General features: G+C 36.5%; 1 protein-coding gene across 1 annotated transcript in view; it reads left to right on the plus strand.

The window, feature by feature from the left end:
- Nucleotides 1–24,251, plus strand: part of PDE11A (phosphodiesterase 11A) — a 131,931-nt gene that overhangs the window by 51,828 nt on the left and 55,852 nt on the right. The window contains exons 3-10 of the mRNA XM_005152754.1: nt 4,408–4,497; nt 6,626–6,766; nt 8,630–8,694; nt 13,468–13,603; nt 16,043–16,118; nt 17,509–17,576; nt 17,926–18,018; nt 21,402–21,452. Coding sequence (XP_005152811.1) covers nt 4,408–4,497; nt 6,626–6,766; nt 8,630–8,694; nt 13,468–13,603; nt 16,043–16,118; nt 17,509–17,576; nt 17,926–18,018; nt 21,402–21,452 — 720 coding nt within the window. The remainder of the gene's footprint in view (nt 1–4,407; nt 4,498–6,625; nt 6,767–8,629; nt 8,695–13,467; nt 13,604–16,042; nt 16,119–17,508; nt 17,577–17,925; nt 18,019–21,401; nt 21,453–24,251) is intronic.

The following is a 24,251-nucleotide window of genomic DNA, read 5'->3' on the forward strand; positions in this document are numbered from 1 at the left end:
CTTGGTTCAGCTGTAACAGTTATTTTTCTCTTTCTTAATAGCCTGTGCAGTGCTGTGTTTTGGCTTTAGTCTGAGGACAGTGCTGATAATACACTGATGTCCTAAGTTGTTGCTAAGTAATGCATTCTCTGATCAAGGACTTTTTCAGTCTCTCATGTTCTGCCAGTGAGGAGGAGCATGAGAAGCTGGGAGGAAGCAGAGACAGGACACCTGACCCAAAGTAGCCAAAGGGCTATTCCATACCACAGCACGTCATGGCCAGTATATAAACTGGGGGGAATTACCCGGAAGGCTCAGATCGCTGCTTGTGTCAGGCTGGGTATTGGTCGGTGGGTGGTGAGCAATTGCATTGTGGTGAGCAACTGTATTATGGTGAGCAACTGTATCATGCATCACTTGTGTTTATTGTCGGGTTTTTTTCCCTGTCTCCTTTTAGTTTTATATTCTTTCCCGTTTTTATTTCCCTTAACATTATTATTGATAGTAATAACAGTTTTGTATTATACTTTAGTTATTGGACTGTTATCTCAACACCTGGGGTCTGCATTCTTTCGATTCTCCTCCCCATCCCTCTGGGAGTGGGGAGAAGTGAGGAATAGAGCAAGCAGCTGCATGGTTCTGTTACCGGCTGGGTTTAAACCATGACAGCTTCATCTGGATCTCAGAACTGATGCCATAAAAAAAATGCAGTGAAACAAGCACAGGTACCAGCTTGCTTGTCCTAGCAGTTAGTAATGCAGAATTTGGAAATGCTTTGTACTTCCAGATATCAGACTACTGCTGCAGTTCTTACTGCAGATTTAAAGCTCTAACTTTGAGCATACAAGTCTGGACATGTGTGGAGATGCTAAAGCAATGGGACTATATCCTTCTGTGGGAAGGAAAAAGTAATTATGGTCCGGGTGGTTATTTGATCTTACTGTAGTTTTGCAGAAAGGATATGTCATCTTCTGGACCTAGCCGAAAATTTATGTGGTTGCATAATTGAATGTTAAAGCCTCTAGTACTTACCCTGTTCATTCCCTTGGTGGTTGTATTTTAATGCTCCTAACATAATATAACCCTATAAAGAAAGAATATAATTTTCAAATTAGAGGTTGAGATATTGAACCAGTGCCTGTTACTTCATTGTCTTTTCATAGAAGGTTTCCTGCTCTGATAAAATACTGAACCGTTTGTAAGTGAGCACAGCTTTTTAGCTCTTGTATACTGCTGTGAACCTGTGAGGTGAGTGGAGTTGCTACCCAAGAATGCAGTACTTTTTGGAGAGCTAGATGTGAGAAACTGTCAGGTTACCTGAAACCCGAATGCTCAAGTAATTCATAATATAATCTTGTTAACCTGCAGTTATTGTATCTGATGCCTTATAGTTGGCATGAAAAAATAGAAGTCTCTTCCAACATCTTGGCAGGTTCATTAGATTAGCTTATTATTCAGATTTAACGTAATTTTTGTAAAGTACTCTATTACATATTTACTGATTTGTTCATTAACATGCTGCAAAGTACTGTGATGAATCAATTCAGCTAATCTTATTTGCCAAAATAAATTAATGATGTATATCTGTTAAAGCTATATTTTTGATGCTTTTATATTCTATTTACTTTCTTGGGAAATTGCTTTGTTTAATCTGAAGGCTCTTTTCGTGCAATTAGTTCAAAATAGATGTGGAAGGAAATTTTCCTTCAGATATACTCCATTGTTTCAAAATGGAGTATATCTGAAAGAAAATTAAAGGACTTCAGTATAGCAGAGGAAAATTATTTTATGTCTTTCAGAAGGGTATGGTAGGTGTTTTTCCATTAGTTTCACACCAGTATTTGTGCATTAGTGTAATGGAAACATATCGTATACTCAACCTTTGGATCAGGGGTCGGTGATTCCTTTTCAAGTCCCAGAATCAGGTTGGCTTCACTGTTTAAAGAAACTGCTTGGTAAAACCTGTACAAACGTTGGTTGGTAGAGGCAAGTTGTCCTGGCCTGTTAACTGCTACAGGAAGAGCAGCAGACAGGGATAAAGAAAATTTCTCCTTCTAACAAGATCTTGTCTCAGCAAGACTAGTTAACATAACCATGTCATTTATCTGTGTCATTTCCTGTTATCTGCTACTTAATAATGTGTCTTTCACCAACCTTTCAATACTTTGTCCTCACAATATAATTTAGTCTTCTGTGCAATTTATTTGCTGTTACCAAATGTCAGTATTATATTACTGAAGCATACCCATGCTGGAGAATGAAGGTAGTAAAATATGGACTGTGGTTTATGGTCATTATAAGTTACATCCTTTTATTTAAGGAGAAATGGTAGTAATTGTAAGGATTGGAAATGGAATTACAGTGTGTTATGGTTCAGTGGTGCAATATGCTTTTATGCTTTTTACCTTGGAGCACCAGAGGATTAGTAATTGTATACATACCACTTAAAAGCAGGAAAAAAGGATATATCTAGCTTATAGTGTGTCCTTGGTTCAGTTGTAATGGTTATTTTTCTCCTTCTCAGTAGCTGGTGCAGTGCTGTGTTTTGGCTTTAGTTTTAGGACAGTGCTGATAATACACAGTGCTGATAATACACTGATGTTTTTAGTTGTTGCTAAGTAATGCTTACTCTGATCAAGGACTTTCCAATCTCTCATGTTCTGCCAGTGAGGAGAGGCAGGAAGCAGAGACAGGACACCTGACCCAAAGTAGCCAAAGGGCTATTCCATACCACAGCATGTCATGGCCAGTATATAAACTGGGGGGAGTTACCCAGAAAGCCCATATAACTGCTTAGGTTGGGTTGGGCATCAGTCAGCAGGCAGTGAGCAGTTGTATTATGCACCACTTGTGTTTATTGTTGGGTTGTTTTTCCCTTTCCCTTTTTAATTTTATATTCTCTCCCCTTATTATTTCCCTTATTATTACTGGTAGTAGTAGCAGCAGTTTTATATTTTACTTTAGTTATTGGACTGCTCTTATGTTAATAGTCTGTCTTTATTTTTCGCTTCGTCTCCTCTTTCCTGCAGATCAAGTGCAATAGTTTGCTAGTTTAATTACTGCCTTTCCAAGAGTGGTCATAGAGTCTAAAGTGTGTCATTTTCATTCAGAGAGAACCTTGATGGGAAAAGGATGAAAGTGTTTGCAAACTAGCAGTATGGGTGTATTTGTGTGCTCCCTTAAATTCTGCAGTTATTATGAAAGAATGGCAGCTGAAAAGGCAGAAAATTCAGGATCTGAAGATCCTTTTCAAAAACTCATCGTTCCTCAAACATAGGCTAAGTAGACATATAGCCAATGGGGTATTAAGGATGATAAAGTACAACAGCAGTTACTGCTGTTCTGGTTCTCCTGGATAATTATAGTTTTCTTCCCCCCCAACAGTCTCAATAGCCTGTTTCCCTGGATTAGCAGTGATTTTCTAATTAAATGGAATTTCAAAGACAAATGCCACCTTCTTGATGCCAAAACTTGTCACAGAAAGGATTGCTTACCCTGTATCTCCCACTTGACAGACCAGAGAGAAAGGTTAGCTGCTGTAAGCACTCTTTTGGCTCTTTAAACAGCAGTGTCCCACTCTCACTGGCTTTGCAAATGTTAAGGCTATTCAGCACCTATAAAATTTACCTTGATGTCTCAAATTTAAGCTACCACTCAGCAGTGGCAGTACGTTACAGTCTTGTTATCACTATGTGGCTTAAAGATGCTAATGTTATTGGGCTTTGATCCATTGTCATCTTTGTGAAAGTGCCAGTTCTACATGTCCTAAGGTCCTACAGACTAGCCTAATTTATTCATTTCACATAGCTAGCCTAAAGTCATCTTGTGCACCTCAAAATAGTTTCCCAGTCACTTTTCACCAATCTTTCTTAATGTATGGTAATGAATCAGAAGTGTTTCTCAAGCACGTTCATTAATCTCTCACCTCTCCCCTTCCCCTTTCTTTGGAAGAAAATCAGCTTTCTGGCTAATAGTTTAGGATCAGTGTGCTGTGTTCCACTGTGCTGGCATTCTCCAAAATCTACATCTTCTAGAAATCATCAGGAATGTGACTCACGTTTTCTTGTTGAGCTTAGAACAAAAAAGCAGCCCAGAAAAAAAAATATTTTTCTAGGGAACCTGTTGTATCTTCAGCAGACATTTTGTAGACTTGAGAATCTGCAGCTTCCCAAACAAGTTACAGAGGACCCTCACTGCTTGGACCTATGAACTAAAATGCATTTGGTCTTCCCTACTTCTTTGATTTCTGTTCTACCCATTTTATGTGCCTTGTCCATGACAATTTTTGTTTTGTGTTTAGTGGTCTGCTGAAGAGTGAGCAAGTCAAGACCCTCCTGGACATGTCCCCTATGTTTAGGTCCCTTTGCTAGTAACATGAGTGTCTAATTGCAATTGTTTTTAATGACTGGGAGTTTCTTTTGATACCAGGTGATGCAGATGTATCTCCCTTTCTGTGGGATTGCCATATCCAATGCACAGCTATTTGCAGCTTCAAGGAAGGAATATGACAGAAGCAGGGTAAGTAAAAAAATGTATATTGGATCAGTATCAAACTCCTGTCTTTTGTTCCTTCAGATTCCAGCTATGCATTGGGTGTTTGCTAAGCAGACACTTTAACTATGTTTTATTTAAAAGAAAAAGGATTTTCAACAGATCATTGTCTTCACTGAGGTAGCAAACATAGAGCGTGGGAGGGAAATATGGTCATCGTTGTGGCTGCTGTTTCCTGAAGTCAGACCCATGCTTTATAGTGCTGAAACAGTTGCAGTTGTGATACAGACAGTGCAGGAAAGAGCACTGCTTTGGCAGAGATTCAGACTCTCATAGAATTCCAGAAACATAAAACCTTTGCCATCCTGAATTTGTAATATTCAATTCATGTGCAAATAATGTGAATGTATCTTTATAAAAGTAAGCAAGAAAAAAACCTGTATATGAAGGGTTTTGACAGTGTATGTCTGCTTAGGTACATTACTCACATTACTCATGTTTGCTGATGCCATGCGTGAGTTGGGATAGGAGACTCCAAAGAAGTGAAAATAATGCTGAGCTCACATGTCATTTACTTCTCAGAAAAGTCTTTATTTTTTTTTTTTAGAAATAAAATTGTAATTTTGAGGGATTTTTAAATAATTGTTGACTTTTTTGCCCCCTTGTTTTTTTAATCACCTCTCCTGCAATGACAGGAAATGATACTTTTATTATCATGGATCATAGCTCCAAAGCTTCAGTAGAAATGCCACCAGTAGTGTGGAACCTACTCTTGCTTCAGTGAGCAGGGGAAACTACAGCAGGGTAGGTCTGTACATTGAACAGTGATATTTATATAGTCAGGATATTGGTGCTTTCCATATGTGGAAACTAATGTTTTCCACTACTTTGAAAACTAACAATAGCCCTTTCTAAAGGCGTGTATACTTAAGGGTCATGGAGTATCTGAGCTTGTCTTCCATCTAGGTTTGACTACAGACCACTGTGTTTTGGGATGGCGATGAGGAGGAGAAATGGGATGAAAAGATTTTGTTTTGAAGAAATTTTTTTTGATGTTCAAACAAAATACTTGTTTGACTACATAGAGACTTAAAATTTGCTGCAGATTGCCAGACTGCAGGGAACATTGACAGACTTTTTGAGGAGTCAGCGTTTAATCTTCAGCGTGGCCATAGTATTAGGGATATTCTCATTATACATTTGAAAATGGTAAATTCTGATGGTTGGACACATCAGGAAATTGGATTAGAAATAAAGGTTCTTTGTTTCTTGTTGCTGCTTCAGCCATGTAAGGCATAACAAATATCTTTGTGTTTGACCACTGCATGGTGACCTGTACTTAATTGCATTTCTCATCTGCTAGTGGTCTTTAGCTTTGCTAAAATTAGTTGGCAGGTAACATGCTATGGACAAGCTCATATTTGCCTTTCCTTTCAAACTGGTTACCAGTGGTGGCAACTTCCAGTGATTGTGACCCACATTTTGTTGATAACCACAGCGTTAGGGGAGCTAAGACCACTAGCGCTTATATACTTAACTGTATGGATGTTCTTTAGTGCTGGCCTCTTAAACCAGACTAAAGGATAAAGCACACTTCTTTGGACCCATGGTAAGAAAGAAACATGGCCAATTATTTTTAAAGTAGATTAAATGAGAGAGAAAGCTCTTTGTTTTCAAACATTGTATTTATAGACATGTTGTTAGTGGTAAAGGCTGGATCAGAGTGCTATTGGAATATGGAAGTATTGATGTCTTTCTTTCCAGCTTTGAGCATGCAAAATGGGCCATAAATTAATAAAATGGAGTTTAAATGCATCAGCAAATTCAACATAGAAAATCAACTAACTCAATCTATACTGTGTACTTGGAGAGTTGGATTACAGCCATTGATTAATTTTTAGACTACAGTGAAATAGTTTGAAAGATTCCCATTGTTTGCTAGGAATTAGATTATACCCAGTTGTGGCTAAGAAACTCTTCCTTCTTTCTTCAGATACTCCCACCCTAATTCTGTTGCCATAATAATGAAGAATTTTATTTGAATAAAGTTTCTGATGGCTCATATTAAAATCAGTCCTAGGTATTATGCTCTCTTTACAATGTTCCACGTATTAAGTCTACGACCAATACAAGATTTTTCTGTCTTTGTATGCAGGCTTTACTAGAAGTAGTGAATGACCTCTTTGAGGAACAGACTGACTTAGAGAAAATTGTCAAGAAAATCATGCATCGGGCCCAGACTCTTCTGAAGTGTGAACGATGCTCAGTATTGCTACTGGAAGATATCGAATCACCAGTAAGTATGGCTACACATTGTGCAGCAAGGCACAATGAATGGTTGATCAGCTGCTTGTAAGTGGTAAAGCTGTTCCATATGTAAAGTAATGGCAAGTATTCTTCTAGCACACCACTCTTTAAGGTAAGCACAGGTTGAATCTTTATGAGCAGTGCTGTTTTGGTTTAACCCCGGTAGGCACAACCTTTGGCATTACTGAAGTATGGTGGGGTTTTCTTGCAATTGCTTTGACCATTTAACCAAGGAAAAATTCTTTTATTGAAGAGCTCTGTTATGTTGAACAGATGTATGTAGGATATATGAAGAACTGTGCTACACACATCATTTTGACATGGGTTTTCACTGAGAACTTATAATACTGCCATTTGTATGGTACAAGAGCCTTCTTATAAATGCTTAACATTTTTTGAGTATTGTTAGTAGTAAAAGAAGTGACTGCCTTTATACTGGTAGTTCCCTTCACTGTTTTCAGGCAGTTCAACAAGAACTATCCTCCTTTCTACTGATTTGAAAAGTTGTTGAAGGATAAAAATGTTGCTTGTAATAACATTCTTTTTTCTATTCAAGTATCTTTGGATTCACTGACTCTGTAATTGGTTATTTGTTGCTGGGCTGTGACAAGTGTAAATGATTAGCAGAGGCAGGATCATAAGTTTGTGTGCATGATAAAAAAAAACCCAACAACATTTATTTTTCTGGAGGAAAGACATGATTCTTATTTCATTTAAACTAATAGAAATTAAGTACTTTCAGTGGAGTATACCCTAAATTACATTAGCTTTCATAAAAACAAGATCAAAGGTGGTATTTTATTTATATGTTCTCTGTTAGAGGAATGCAATGTTTCTAGCTTGTTTTCTCTTTCTAGACCTACACCCCCTTCTCCCCATTTTATAATTGCAATGCACAGTTTTTTTACATTCTTACAAAATGCCACTATGTTTGCCAGTATAAAATTATTTTCATTTTTCACAGAAAAGTACATTGTGTTAGTAGTAGGCTGCGGGTGGCATTGTTCACTTCATTTTTCTGCTCTTGGTACTATTGCTGCCTTTGAGCACTGAGGGGTTTTTTTACCAAACCACAGGCAGTGAGTTCTTATTCCTCTAGACCGAATTCTGAAATGTGGATAGCCAAGGTATTCAGATAAGCCTGAACTTTTTCTAAATGGTCATAAATCTTAGGTTGATTTGGAATAGGGGAATGGCATTTTGCCACCCACTCAGTCATTTTTTACAATTGAAAAACCAGTTATTTTCCCAGTTTCCCCGAATTTTGGAGGGTTAACTTATATATCAATATAGATCTTCATAGAGTAACTCAATGTTAAGCCATGTCTAAAATATTGTAATTTTTACATCACATGACAAGCTTTTGCAATACAGAATCAAAGTGTAAAAAAGTGGACTCATGCTAGCATCCAAAAACATGCTATGTGTTCTGTGTCACATTGGCCTATCTTAAAATGTTTCACTTATGTTCTGTTGGCACATAAGTTCCAGGAAAATTGGTTGCAATTAGTATATCAAGTGAGTGTTTCTGTTTATGTTCCTATATTAAAGAAAGTAAAGGTTGAGCAAAGCTCTATAATTCACGTTCCAAAGCTCTCTAAAGAGAAGCATATACTGTTGCAGAAAATTATTTCATGAAGGAATCTAAAGATATACTACTTGATTAGATACTGTTAGCGAACTGTGCACAGTGTGTATTTTGAACATGAATTCTCCATTGGGAGAATACAGATTGAATTTTTATTCTAAGACCACTGGCTAAAAATACAGTTTAAATATAGAAACCTTGCATTACTGTTTTCTTACACATTTAGTCATCTTAACAATTTTAAGCTACTTTTTTTTGTGACAGGTGGTGAAATTTACAAAATCCTTTGAGCTGTTATCTCCAAAATGCAATGCTGATACTGACAACAGGTTAGTTGTTGTAACATTAGTCTTCTATGGTAATGGATTGCTTTATTTTTCACATAGTTTTAAATTTGCTTGATCATAGTTTTATTTTCTTATGGAACTTTGGATAGATTTGATTGAAGAAGGAGTGCCTACAGTTTTTACTCAAACAAGACTCCTGTTTGCTTCATATAGAGACTTGCTTGAATAAATATGCATGCCTACATTTTTATATATATACGTGAGTGTATATAAGTGTGCTAACATTGTATCAGGGCCTCAAAGAGGAAACCAGCAAGTTACCAATGATTTTTTTTTCACTGTTGAACTAATGGAGGACATATTAACTGTGTTTTGCACAGTTAATATGGGAGTAAAAATTGGAAAATTATTTTAGATTGTTGATCTCTTACAAAATGCCTCATTACAGTTGTGTTGAAAGGTTTAAAGTAAAATTTTATTTCTGCTCTTGCTGTCAAGTTGGAAAGCCTAAAAACCTTAGGGAATGTGCGTTTCCCAGAAGTTATGACATTCTGACTAAATCTTGTTTGGGAGCCCAGTCAAAAGAGAAGTAGATGTTTTGCTTAGTAATATCCGTATTTAAACATTGATAAAGGACTAATACTAAGTAGTAATAGAAAGAACTTTTTATTTATGTGGGATTGCTGTATTAATTCCTACAAGATAATACAACTGGTAACAGTTCATATAAAATATCCAACATACTAGACAAGTGGATGAACATTCAGTGCTACTGTGAGAAAGGTTCCTTCTGTCTTTTGGGGCCCAAACTCAGTGATTACCATACATGATTTATGCAAATCAATACTGATTCAGAATTAGAATTTTCTGTTTCAAAAGGCTGCCATAATGAATAACCTGGCCTTCTGTTCAACGTGCTATCTATATCTTAGCAAACTTGCAGATTATTTTGTGCTTTGCCATATTTAAGCCCTTTAAGCACCTTCAAAAATATTTGGGTTAATTTGCCTTCTTTTGTGTTGTATTTCTCCATGTCCAGTGTAATAAGAAGCTACCACTTCATTAAGGTTAATGTGCACATTATACTCTAGATTATGACAGGTTATAGTTCTTAATGCTTTTCATGGATTGCTCTTGCAGCCCTACAAAAATGGACAGCGTGATTTTTAAGATGGGCAAGCTGACAGCAGTGTTCAGTGTAGAATCTAGATCTCTTCTCTGCCCTATGCATTAATTCAGAGATGGGAATGATGAGAAAAATGGAAAAGGAAAACAAATGATAAAAATTAGGAAAGTTTAAATATGAATAAATAATATGTTGATTCATTTGGGAATAACAAGTTGCTGCTTTTGACAAAGAGCTTCAGAGTAGCAGTTGGTCTTTCCTAGGTCAATTAAATGGGTGAAAATACATTCCTTTTGTTCAGGGACAGGAGTATGAATCAAGGGATGTGGTGGTTGTTCCTGTTTTTCTGAAAATTGATCTGTAGCCAGATTAGTCAAAACAATGTAGAGTGGTGTCAAGATAACCAAGCTGGCTCATTTCTTGTTACCATAGTTATATTAGCATGTTACCAAAAAGCAATTTGTAGTAGCCTGCTCTGCATGTAGTCAAGATTATTTTAACTTTATTCTGAGACATGAATAAACACATGTAACCTGGTAGCTAGTCTTCATAAGGTTTATAAAGCTACATTTCTGTGCATCTTAATATATTTATTGCTTTTTCTTTCATTTTTTATCCAGTCGAGAATGAAGTGGGTTTTACAAAGACCAAGGTTAGACTGACAGATATGATGTCACATTTGGATCTAGCACAGGCACAGCTTGAGTTATTTGCACTACAGTGGGAAAATAAAGGTTATTTAGGATACAGAACAATGCCGCGAGCCCTTGACATTTGAGCATTTTTCTAGTGAGTTTTGCCCTTTTCATTCTACATTCTACAGCCATAAATGATGTAAAGTCATGAGACATTTCATGTGGAAAAAAATAACAAGATGGGTTTTTTCAGCATTACGCCAGTGAAGATAAATATTATTTCTTTGAAATTTTAGTGGAAATTCAAAGAGATTATAGGCTGAGAACAGTTCTAGTCACAAGTTTTATCTGAAAGAGAGCAAAGCTTCAAGGACAATATAACTTTTAATGTCCCAAAATATTTTCTTATGCAGTTTTAGAAGAAATAGGCTTTTCTTCTGCCCTTCCTCCATCTGGCTAATAGCAGCTCATATTGTTTAGTCCCTAAATAATATAATGAATACTTCTATCTTTTCTTCTTTGCTGTTGGTTGTAAAGAAATACCTTGCGAAACCACACTGGCATTTATCTGTTCAATTTGCAATTTTCCAGCACACACCATGATCAAGTTTGTTTATTATCCATTATGGCACACTAATGCTCTTGTTTTTGCCAGTCATTTAGTTCTTGAAGTAGAGGTTTGCCAAGTCTTTTAAATTTTCTTTCCTTTTTAAAAAAGATTATACAAACGTTAGAACCCTTGAGAGTTCAGTTCTGATATATTCTAGATGAATACGAGCTCAAGGGAAGGTGCTGTGGGCTATGTCTTTCCTTCACAGAAGTCATCTTGGCAGATGATGTAGCTGAGATTACAGCTCTCTAACCTGGGTAGCACTGGTTATGGTCATAAGCCAGAACGTGGGTTGTGTGGGAGAAAATATCTGTGTTAGTTGGCTTAGGGCAGAGAAAGTATTGAAATCTCTGCTACTGCTGTTTCACCACCAGACTCTGGGATGATGTATGCTCAGTATTGACCCATTTCCTGCATTATTTTTATGCTTTGCAAGGCACCTTTATGTTCTTCTAGTCCTAGGAGGTAGAAAGGTTCATGTCACTGCTTAGAGAGGATTGAAGGTACCCATGACTTTGGCTGTACCATTTCCCTACTGTACTTTCTGCTGACTGTGGCAGGGATACTCTGGGGGAGATAGCAAGGCAAGCAGCTGCATAAAGAACCCTGCAGCACTGCTCAGTGCTCTTGAGCAGCAGAGTTTGCTCTCCTGCCTGGCATGTGTTGCTCCTGCTAGGGTGTGGGAGATGGTGGCATGCAGCTGCCTGCATCAGTCCAACAGGATTCGCGGCTTTCCACAGTTTGGAGAAAATTGTTGCTTTTGATTTTTAGAGTAGCTTTGGTGTGTTCTGAGCTGCTGAGGATGGAGAGAGAACCAGCTGGCTGTGATTTACATCAGAATTAATAATTGATTTTAATTCTTAGTGAAAGCTGAGTGCCTCTCTTGCAGAGTGTAGTTGTAAAGCCCTTGTTAGGAATGGAGACAACATAGTAGAACATACTTTTAAAACTTATTCCTGAATGATGTCTTCTTTCTTTTACTTGCATTAATTTCCTGCTTAAAATGCTTGGCACCCATAATGCAGTTCCAATTTAAAGTGTCTTGTATAATAATAATAACCCCCAGATTTTTAAAATATGAACTGGGTGCTAAGCATTTGAAATTAGATCATCTCTCAAGACTTTTTTATTTCTCAAGTATTAGTCTCCTGAGAAATTTTAAATTATAAAAGTGAATTTTTTACTTAGCTCGGAAAGCATATTTATGTAAAGGTTCCTGTCAAAGTATACACATAAGATGTATTGCAGTCACTCAAAATGTTTAGCACAAATGAAAAATGCTAACACTTAGATTTATTTGTGCAAATCATTATTAGTATCTTTATTTATAGTCTTTTTAAGAATATTGAGTTTTCTTTCAAATGAGCAACTTAGTTGAATTAGTGTACAGAAAATCAATGCAGCCAGTAAAAATCAATCCTTTCACTTTGATTGAGTCTTTCAAGCATTTTACTGTGCATCCTTCTTTCATTCATGGGCATTACTTTGAAGCTTCAAGCTATTCTAGTCTTCTTTGTGTTTGCTCAGACTCACTTTTTTTCTAAGCAACATTGAAAATTGATCAGTTTTCTTCTTAAAACTAAGACAACACTAAGACATGCATTCAACATGCATGAATAGCTACACCTAGACAATGTCAAAAACCTGTCTGCAATAAGTCGGTGAGAATTTCCCCGATGGTTGGATGAGGCTTAAGGTGAGGACTATAAAGCCTGTGTGGTTTCCTGCAGAACCAGTGGTGGAGTGTGGTGAGTTGAGCCCATAATTCTAGAGTCTTACGCTCATTTATTGACATCTGTCTAGCCCCTCAGTAGATGTGTCAGTAGCTCAGCCAGGGAAAAAAAAAAAAGAAAAACTTTATGTATTGTATATCTACTTGGATCCACCTGCTGCAGCACACTTACATTATTGATTTTTAAGACTTATTTGATGATCCCTTCTTCAGCCATTCAGTTCTGGCATTTCAGACAATGATTTAAAAAAATAGCATTTCCCTTGACAGGATAGCTGTTGGAAGTGTGAATTAAAAGTACCACAAATTATTAGACTAATTTGAAAAACTAAAATCCCAAGATGATATACTTTCAGGTAACACTACAGCAAATATTATTTAAAACTTGTTGGTTTTTGTGAACAGGCCTGTTTCCCACAGAAGCTTGGAATGTAATCCCACTCTTTGATTCATATGTAAATGCATTTTCTTATTAAAGATTGTATTTATTTTATTTGTGAGACCAATGATATTTTAAACATAAAGAATTGTGCAGAGATGTTTTGGTGTACCATTTCAATAAATACTAAATTATTGCTCCACAGATAATATTTGTTAACCATTAATAACTGTGAATGGTTCTGTCCTTCCTATGAATACGCCTATAAGACATGCTGGAGTTCCAAGCAACACTGACTGTATCCTTGTCTTCCCTTGCCATTCCTTTTGATAGTTTCAAGGACAGCGTGGAGAAATCATCGTCGTATTCTGACTGGCTAGTAAATAATAGCATTGCTGAACTCGTAGCATCCACAGGTCTCCCTGTGAATATCAGTGATGCCTATCAGGATCCTCGCTTTGATGCTGAAGTAAGAGATTTTTAGAAATCCAAATATACATTGTATTTTTAGCATTGCAACTAATATAACACCATTTTATTGTTATATCCAAATGCCTGTAAAATGTGAATATTTATTTTGAATTATTTTTCTTCTGTCCATTATGTCCTCCTGGTCTGCTGGTGTTGACATGGCTATATACAGTAAACACAGGTCACTGAACTAGTCTATGGCTTTATGCAGTTACTTTATCTGTCCAAGATTCACTTCTTTCCCTATTTATAAATGATACCTTCCTCTAACAAATGGTTTGATATTCATGCAAACTGATTTTTATTGCTGAAAATTCAACTGTTTGTGTTCAGCATAAGAAGAACCATCATTGTTAGTTGTTGGAGTGACTGGAACTTTACACATACAGAGAGTAAACAGAACCGGTATCTAGAGAGGCAAAAGTTTGTGATTTAACTTTACCAACTAACCTTTTAATTTGCACAAATAAAATATGCACTCTGGATTAGTTATTTCTCCAAGATGCATGCCACTCCTAATAAAAGTTGTGTTTGTATCTTAAGGTTTTCATTCCAGCCTCAGTTAGGAAGGTGTAGGTACAGTTAAAAACATATATGTATACTTAACACTTAAATGAATGTCAGAGACATATGGAAGGACAAAAATCTTCACTGAATTCTATCCAATGAAATAGTATTACTATGAGGGACTTGGCCAGCAGTTGGGCAGCACATTAATCAGTGGACAGCCTTGGTCAGCAAGTTTGCTAAACCATATTACTCAGTAAGTGTGCTTGGAAGCATTTCATACTTAGAGTTTGCTTGGGTCCACTTTCATTCCATGTGTCATTAAAGGGTTTATCTCTCAAACCAGCAGAATTTGTCAAAACAAGAAAAATAGAGGCCTGCTGTAAAAGTGTACAAGAAAACTGTGTTGATACTAATTTACTCAGAAATTAAAAAAATACAATTAATGCCTGGGGTCTATTTCTTGCCAAAGAGATATGCTAAAGTAAAACACATCTGTTTCTGATACATTTGCAGTTGTATTTGTAAAATATCATATCCTAATTAATTCAGCTATCTCTTACTTGCTTCACAGTCCTTTCTGAGTTAGAGGCACTGCCCGATTTATAAAGAGAAAAAAGAAAACACTTAATACAAAGGGCAATAATTCTTTTCTGTTGGTGTGGGTTCCTATGGAAATTTAACTCTCAGATTCAGTTATGACAATTATTTCTACAGCCAAGTATAGTAAGAGAAACATATTAATCCCGTGACTTAAATAGAATTGTATCTGTAGTTATTAACAGATACTGTTTTCTTCTTCTGTTCTCTGCTTCTATAAAAAAAGTCTTTTTTTTCCCAGAACACTAATTGTCATTTTCAAATGTTGATGATCAGTTTTCAACTCATTCATCAATAAATTAATGCCAAAGTATTTTCATTGAGTTCATATTTGAAGATATAAATCTGAGGCAATATTTCTCTCACACCCATGGATTTTAGGTGGCACTCTGTGCTGACTTCAGTGATGAGTTCTGAGTATGTACAAATAAACAGCACTCTAGTTAAAACCCGAGTTACATCTTTTGCTAGCTGGGAGATCACAGTGATCCTGTCCTGCCTCCAGTATTTGAATTATTCCTGGTCTAGTACTTTTCTTCCATCATAGATTGCCTGTAGCACTGACAGTCTTAGTAAGAAAGCATATCCTGGTTTCCTATGAATGGGCTCATCCTACTCTCTAAGGTCTTCTGAAAAGGATACATTATTTTCTTCAAATTTTGCAGCAGTGACCGTAAAGAATAAAGTTACAGAAAAGAATCTGTGGCACTTAAAATAAATTTCTAAGTTTTATACTATATTAGATACAAAACAACAAATGAGGCAGAAAATACTTTTCAGGACTACAGGATCAATTAAACTTACATAGAAAATATCAAATCTTTGGTTTGACCTCATCCTTGCCTAGCTTGCACTTCTGCACAATTCACTACTTACTCTTGCTTTTCTTCTGAAAATGCATATTTCTTGTAAACTGCCTCTTATAGCTAAATCCAATTTCATTTTGATGATTGGAAAGAGTATTTCTAAGGCTCAGTTATTCCACGGAGATTGTTGAGGTACACCACTGTGAGTAATCCAGAAATTGGCTGGACATTGCCTCAACTGTAGTATGTCTTTAATTCCAAATCAGATTCAAATAGTGTAAGATTTCTGTGGCAAAGATGGCAGTGTTTGTATTTTCTTTGGCAATTTTTGGAATAATCCTTACGTCTCTTGGTTAATCTAACTGCGAATGAGGTTTCAGCAGAATTTTTTTCTGAGTGAAGGCTGATCCATATTGGAAGGAAATTTGTAAATGTGAGCTTACTCCTTGACTTTTCTACTACTAGAATGTAAAAGGCTGCAAATGATACCTACCCTAATGGGAGCTCTTTTTTCTATGTTTCAGGCTGACCAGATTTCTGGCTTTCATATACGGTCTGTTCTGTGTGTTCCTATATGGAACAGCAGCCACCAAATAATTGGTAAGACATTCCTCATGGCACATCATTTTTTGTGCAGATGTAAATTTAATTCTCTCCCTTCCCCCACCCCCATATTGTTAAGAAGTTACAGTACCTAGGATGCATGCTCAGTATCCAGGAAGGGATGTTTTGATTCAGATACTCTATGGATTTATTAAGCTTTCTCCCTGTGTCATTGCTCAGTTATATATTGTATTGAAACTTGAAGACTAATAAGGTGAAACCAGAAATTATAACAACATTAGTGAAAAACTTTCTTATATGCTTTGGTATTTCTCTGGGGTCTCCCTTTTTTTGTGCACAACTCAGTAAACTCTTTCTACAGTCAGGTAAAACAGATATTTCCCTCCTTAAAGGTAAATGGCAGTCAGAGAAGTCCCATCAGAGAGTGTGGCAGCTCAGAGCTGCCTGTGGCAGTGGTGTGTACTGGATCAGGACATGACAGAGTTTTATCGCTTGTTTGATATGATGCTTCCCAGCTGTGATACACCTGCAATTTTCCCTACATTATTACCTGCTTTTGGCACAAGAAGGATCACCATTTGTAAACAACAGTGCCAGATTCTTCAGTTAACTTTCCACAGTAGAATCCAAGTCAGAGCAATAGCAATTCAAAGACTTACATCTCTGTGTATTGTGGCTGTCAGCGAGAGCTGATATCAGTAGTGCATTGCTGAAGGCACTCAGTGCCATGCAGTCTCAGGATCTTTGAGCTTATTCAGCAAAGATGATGTCAAAGAATATGACTCATTGTTTGCTGTGAAGTGTGTATTACCTTATAAAAGTAGAAAAAACCTGAACCCTTGTCTGCTGATAGATCTTACAGTATTTTTCTAAGTGCATGTTACAACTAAATGAAATAGAAATGTGGAACTTACTTTTAGTTCAGCTAGAGACAAGAGCTTTGAATGCTAAGTTTTAAGGATTTTTTTTTCATTGGTTCAGTAAATTTATGGACCAGGTATGAGGTAAAAAAGGACTTCAATACACAGGTGATGCTAAACCAAGATTTTTGGAATGAAAGTATTGATTCAGCAAATTATATTAGAAACTTGAAATTGCTAGAACAGCTTACATAATTGCTGTTAGCAACGTGCTCAGTTTCTTTCCCAAAGAGATCTTCAATGTTTTGTGAAAAGTGTTGTGAGTAACTTCTGGTTTTGAAATATTATACTTGGACAGTAAAGAATAGCAGTTTAATAAACTGAATCCTGGTATCAGAACAATCAGACTTTGACATATTTATGTCTGTTTATTGATTTTGAGTATCAACATTTGCAGTATTGCTTTTCAGTTTGAAAGATATATTTTAAATGTTACCAATTAATAAAATATCCTGCATTGTGAATTAATCATTGAAGATTATAATTCATATGCGTTCTTTCTAAAGGGGTAGCTCAAGTGTTGAACAGGCTTGATGGGAAACCCTTTGATGACGCTGACCAGCGACTGTTTGAAGTAAGAGTCATTCAGTTTTGTAGCAATAACCTACTGCTTCTCAGCAGAATTTGGCATTTCTAGGTAATGCTACTTCAGGCTACTCTAGGGAGTGGGGGAAGAATATGTAATCTGCATTTGTGGTTTGACATTAATTCTCAGAACTCCTCACTTAATAAGGTTACATACTAATTAAAACAAGTTTCTTGCATCTGATCTTTCTCACCTTGTTGAAGCCAGTGACTTACCTGCGTTTTTAAGATAACCTAACCATGATTATTCCTAGTATTTCCACATGATTTCTTTTCATGATTAAGCCAGCATTCATCTTTGTAATTATAATTGACTATTTTTCTCTTTCTAATTTTAGGCTTTTGTTATTTTTTGTGGCCTGGGCATCAACAACACAATTATGTATGACCAAGTGAAGAAATCCTGGGCAAAACAGTCTGTGGCTCTTGACGTATGTACACATCTTATTGAAACCTTTTCTTGCTCATAAGCATCACATGCAAAGGAACCCTACTGCTTCTGGATTTATTGTAGTTAGCATCATTTTATATATATACTTCTCTGCATCTGAGTGTTACCTTATTAAGGTAATGCTGAAGGGAAATGTTATCAGAGTATGCTTAGCTGTGGAACTCATGCACAGCTTGAGTAATTTTGAACATGGATATTTCATTTGATGCCTATGTTTTTTACATTAGAAGGGTAGGACAGTGATGATAGAGAAGCTAGTTTCTTATAGGTGTAAGTGTGGGAATGAATCTGAGCATTACACGTATTTTTTTGTCCATCTATCTGAAAATTCCTTTGAATTTGATATTTTAGATAGCTTAGTGTTGTTTTTCTAATGCTGTAAAGTATAAGTAAAACACTCTGTGAAAGGACAAATTTGAAAATAGTGATTATTGTCATAGGGTTTCTTAGTATTAAAAGCAACATCTACTGAATCCTTATATGGATATATGTCTGACCGGAAGAAAGTCCGAACAGGATGGCTGGAAGCTCAGCAAGAGCTCTACTGTGGGCCTGAGCTAATACATAATGCAAAGTCATGGCATTTTCCAACACATCATGTCTTTCCATAAAATACTTATAGAATAGTTAAATGGATGAAAAGCTTTCTCTTCTTTTTTTGCCTGTTGCCTTTGATATGAATTTCTTTTCCTGTTTCTGCTGCCTGCCACCATTCATGAAGAATGGAAATCTGCCAGCTCCTATAGAACAAACTAAAATATAGAACATTTTTTAAGAAATATTATTATTTGATCTTCTATAAGCTGATTCAACAATAAAACACTATTCTTATCTACTATATTCTGTAGGCTTTAAGCATAATCATATTAAAAATAATCTTGGTGAGAACAAAGCTTGGAGTTTTGAGGATAGCTTTACAAATCGCCATTATTCCTGCTTAAACAGTAATTAAGAATGGTTTGAATGAAATTTAAGATCTTTTAAAAAGTATTATGCAAAACTGATTAATCTTAAAAGATTCCTCTGATGAAAGGGTAATGTTGCTAAGATTTCAGTATTGTTTTATATTTTATATGTGATAAGAGAAAAAAATGATCTAGCTGTTCCTGACATGCACCCTTTAATTGTAACTCCTTTGAATTTATGCAATATCCACCATTACAATGAGAACCACAAAGCCAGCATTGGCCTGATTGAGATATGAATTTCTCGCTATTAAAACAAAAATCAAACCAAACTGGATTGCTATGAAGATGCCATAATTGTATAGTTTTATTTTGCTTTAGGGTTGGGGATACTAATCTATGTATTGGAAATCTACTCTGTAAAGCATATAGGCATATTAAGGCTTTTTAAAATCAATAGGATTGTTTGTGTTAAAAAACATCCTTGTCTTTTTTTTTATTACCCATGTATATGTATTCACTTAGGAAGAAATGTTAAAAACTTTCCTTTTTAGGACTTCTGCTTGATTCCTTATTCTTTACATACCATAGTAATGAAATACTAGAAGCCCTCATATGCCTCAGATATTTGTGCAATATGACACCTTAGAATGAATATTCCTCCTGGCAAAAAAACAGGCAATGCCAGATATCGCGCTCAGATACATAATGATCAAAGTTAACACAGAAGTTTGTTATTTACTACTAAAATCAGTGAAATATTATTTTCTTGTTTTTTTGGTCAAGAAAAGATTCGTATAGCTTGAATGTACATTACAGGTTTGATAAATGGTTGCTGTGCTTCACTGAAGAGTAATTCTTCCTATAAATGAGCAACATCTTGCGATAATATTTGTGTAAAGTGATTGAAGATAGAGCAAAGTACTGAACAAAAGAATGGTATATGCTGAAGTACTGTGAAACCATTTTTCAGTAATAGAATAATAGTAGTTGTGTATTTAGGTAGGATGGCAATGAGTGGCATTTGAAATGACATTCATATTGGATGTAAAATAAATCAATTTGATACATACTGTAATCAGGTTCTTACCCAGACATAGAGGTACTCTTTTTCATAGAGAATTCTCAGAAGGTTGACTAATAAATAGAAGACCAAAATGGAAATAAATGATGAGGAAAGGGTGAAAGTAGGATGCCATGTAGGCATGAAGTAGGATGGCTCAAAGCCAGGCTCAATAGCATTTTATATATTAAGGAGACAAAATTCACGAATGCTTAAAAGATTACAATAATCAATATAAGGAAGACTAGAGACCTAGAGGGATATAATGAATGCAGGCAAAGGAGAAGCTTCACAAGAATTTTAGTATAAAGTGTTATCTGTCATAGTAGAAAACATAATTTAACTAATTTTATAGATTTCTGAGAGAAGCTGCAATACAATTGGACAGAAAAATAGATACTATTAGAGGAAGGACATGATGTATAGTTACAGAAAGTAAAACATGGGACAAAACATGAATTGGTGTTTGTTATTGTTATTTATTCTTTCAAAATGCAGGAATGATTTCCTGTTACTGTAAAACATGACACCTCTAAAATTTATGAGTAAATATATCTTGGGACATATTGCCACAAGGTATTGCAAGCCAAGGGCATTTGAGATAGGTTTAGGTATTTATACGAGTAACAGAGACATTCACAGATGAAAACAATTTCAACATCAGAAATATATATCAAAGCTTTAGCACATAAGTAGATAGGGTGTTGGTGTGATGAGGAGGACCTGTCCTTGCTAGGGGTGCTTTGGCTCTGTGAGTTCCCTCAAGGGCAAGAGCCTCATCCGCCACACACAGTCAGACCTTGGTGGGTCCAGTTCACAGGATGGCTCTTGTACCTTCTGGGGTGTTGCTCAGTGTTACTATTGCCACGTTAGGGATATTATGTATTCCATGTAAATGTATGCATACTTACAGGTAATAAGAGCAGGTGTGCAGTACTTTGTGCATTTTATTTGATGCTTTCTTCTCCAAAATGGTACTGAAGAGCATGTCGGGCATAACATAGAGGTGCTAATTTGCATGCAGTGATGTATCACTATCAAAGGCATAAGGCTTTACAGTATAGAAAAAGGCATTATTTAAAGTATGCAAATCTACTATTAGTTTTACATTAAATTCTTTTTATTGTGGAACAGGAGAACTGTGTAAGAATGCTTATAATATTGAATTGTTTACTGCCCATGATTCCCTATAAAATTCCCTGCAACATAAATGCCAAATGTGTACCTGATAACCCGCAATTAGTTATTATATGCTGACATTCAGAACTGAATTATCATGCACAAATATTAATTAAATTTGTTTCAAACATCATTGATTAGACTGCAGTATGGAACCCTATTATTTTTACTTATCAAGCTTACAAAAATTTGTTTTTATCTTTTGTTCTGGGGCAGGTGTTATCTTATCATGCAACATGTTCGAAGGCAGAAGTTGACAAATTTAAGGTAAGGATATAAGTTTTTAGTTATTTCTGAAAATATAACAGTAAAGTAAAATGGATGTAGATTATCTGAGAGAAAAGTTTTTGTCAAAAGCAGAAAATCATAACTAACTTTAATTTATAAAGGCTATATTATACATTAGGCTGTTAGTCAGGGAAGGTGGAAAAAGTCTTTCAAACAATAAAAAGCTGCAGTAATAGGTGCACAGCAGATAAATACCATTGTTCCAGCACCAGCTGCTGGAACTGCACATCAGTGTCAGTTTGGTGGCCTCCTCAGCGGGAACCACTACAGGGAAGTCACAGTGGGCAGTGAGGAAGAGACTAGAGAAAATGAGAGAAACATGCTTATAGTGTGGAAGCTGTCCTGTGCTTACTTAAAAGCAGAGAATTCACTATCAAGATTGTGCATAGGCTTAGAAGGCTGAATGTGATGTTGAGAAATCCTCTTCTGACTTCTGTAAGCACAGGTGGAACTGTAAAGTGATGTGTGCATAAGACAGCATTGCTGGGGACCAATAATGATGTGTTCACACTGAATCCTGCCTTCCCAAGGGGTAGAGAGTAGGAGGAGCAGTGACCTTGCCCTTTCACCTCTCCCAGCACTCCAGCACAGCCTTTGTCCTTTTCTGCTTGAGGAAAACTTGGTGTCACTTTACTTGGCTATGAGGGATAAGTGTTGAGAGCTCCTCCTAGCTGTTTGAGAAGCTTTTGTGGTGGGCAACAGGGTTGGTTCCTTTTATGCAAAGTGCCTCAGACTGGGAAGGAGATCAGGGCTGTTCTGACCCCACACTGCTGGCATTCCCTGCTGTGGCTCTTTGTCACCTATCTGGCTGAAAAATAACTGTTTATTTTGACACTTGGCTGGCTGGCTGCAACCAGATCTCCACACCATGTGGATGGTTGTGGTCAATGGGAAAGCCCTGTGTGCCTTAGCAGAGCTGATCCTGATGAATTATGTGAGCTGAGAAAGGGCAGCTATTGCTAGTTAGTTATTAGTTGGTAAATTATTGCCCAGACAATGGCTGCGCCTATCACCAGGTAGTGATGCAGAGTTCTAAGAATGTAATATATTGTCTCCCTCCATTGTAGTCATTGGTGCAGTTACCCACCCTTTTGTAAAATGAAGAGCAGATAACTGAATTATTCCTGCAGTTGTACATCCTTGAAGATTATTCCAACACTGTAGCCAGCAGAAAATACGTTTGTGTGCTTAATTAGTTATATTTTGTGTTGGGCAAAGACCACTGAACACTGTGTGAGAGAGAGGGGAAAGAAAAGGATAAAGGGCCATATATATTTTTTTTAAGGTTGGGGTTTTGTTTGGTTTGATTCAGGTTTGTTATTTTATGGGTGGGTTTGGTGGTGTGTTGTTGCTTGGTTTGGTTTGCTGGTTTGATTGTTTGGGGTTTGTTTTTTTAAGTTTACCTTAGAATAAGCACCTGTAATTCAGCTTCTATGATTGTCAGGGTTCAACCAGTATTTTTCTACATACCAGAGGGCCATACTTCTTGGTTGCTTTCAATCATTGAAAGATAATTCTCCATCATGGTCTGTGGAGTTGAAACAAGAGCCTGCTATGTTACTCCTTGGACCTAGATACTAGTGTGATGACAAGCTATTCTACTTGTTTTCCCAGGTGTTTCCATTAAAAGATTTGCTGGTCTCTAAGTAAGGAATGTCTTCTTGGTATTCTGAAGGCATGTAACTATCCCTTTAATGGTTAATGACAAAGAGAAATGAAAAGCGTTTATTCATTAGTAACCCTGATAGATACAATTTTATACAGAAGATAAATGGGAAAATGAGTAATAAAACCAATCTGTGCTTAAATTAAGATGAGAGACTTTTTAAAGAAAAATTTTCCCTTATTATCCAGTTGACTCTCTTTCAGTTCCTGACAAAATGAGTGCCAGGTAGTCTGTGTTAGTGCTTTACACCACTGGTTGTAAACAAAATAAACCCCAACGAAACCAGAAGGAGGACCAGTGTGTCCTGTGGGCCTTTGACAGAGAGCTCATCCCCAGAGAGGGCTATCCATCTGTGTGATAAAATTGCTTCTGTCTCACCCCTTGCAGAGCTCTGGCAGCCAGCCTCCCTACCGAGGTCTCCTGGGGCATCCTACCCTGAAATCACTGCTCTTTTCTCTGTTTGTTATATTGTTATATTTTGTATAACCCCTTTGTTATATTAGGGTCATCTTCTAGACTTGACTGGCTAATAAACAATTCCTCCCTCTGGGGGTGTTTGCAGCTAAACCTGTCCCCTCTCCTTTTGGTGATTTATCGGCAGATGTCAGAGGAAATGTCTGTTACAATTTACCTGTTGTGCTAGTTCAGTCAGAATAGTAACAGACTCACATGACAGAAACATCTAAATGAGAGTAATGCCGGTAGCTCACTACTGTCTCTTGACTGACACAGGAGCGAATGGTAGTTAATGACTTTGGAGTGACAATACATTTGAGTTGATAACTTTTCAACATACTACCCCAAACATACCATTACTGGACTCCAGCAGCATGGGAATAATGACATATTCTTCCTTTTTTTTCCCCCAAGTTGTTTATTTCCTTCCTTGTCATTATTTCTTTAGAATATTCGTATATTTATTACCCATTCATTTTTATTTGCCTAAGATATAAAGAGTATTCTGACGCAAAGTAAAAAATTGCAAGTGTACTTGAAGTTTACTTTTCCTCTGGCTTTTACCAGTGAATTGTTTTACTGCATTGCAGAAAGCACAGCAGGACTAGGTAAAGTTGACTTTTTTACTTGAAATTTTGTCAGTAATTTCCTACTGT

This window comes from Melopsittacus undulatus, chromosome 8 (genome assembly GCF_012275295.1).
Source record: "Melopsittacus undulatus isolate bMelUnd1 chromosome 8, bMelUnd1.mat.Z, whole genome shotgun sequence".
NCBI classification, from domain to species: domain Eukaryota; kingdom Metazoa; phylum Chordata; class Aves; order Psittaciformes; family Psittaculidae; genus Melopsittacus; species Melopsittacus undulatus.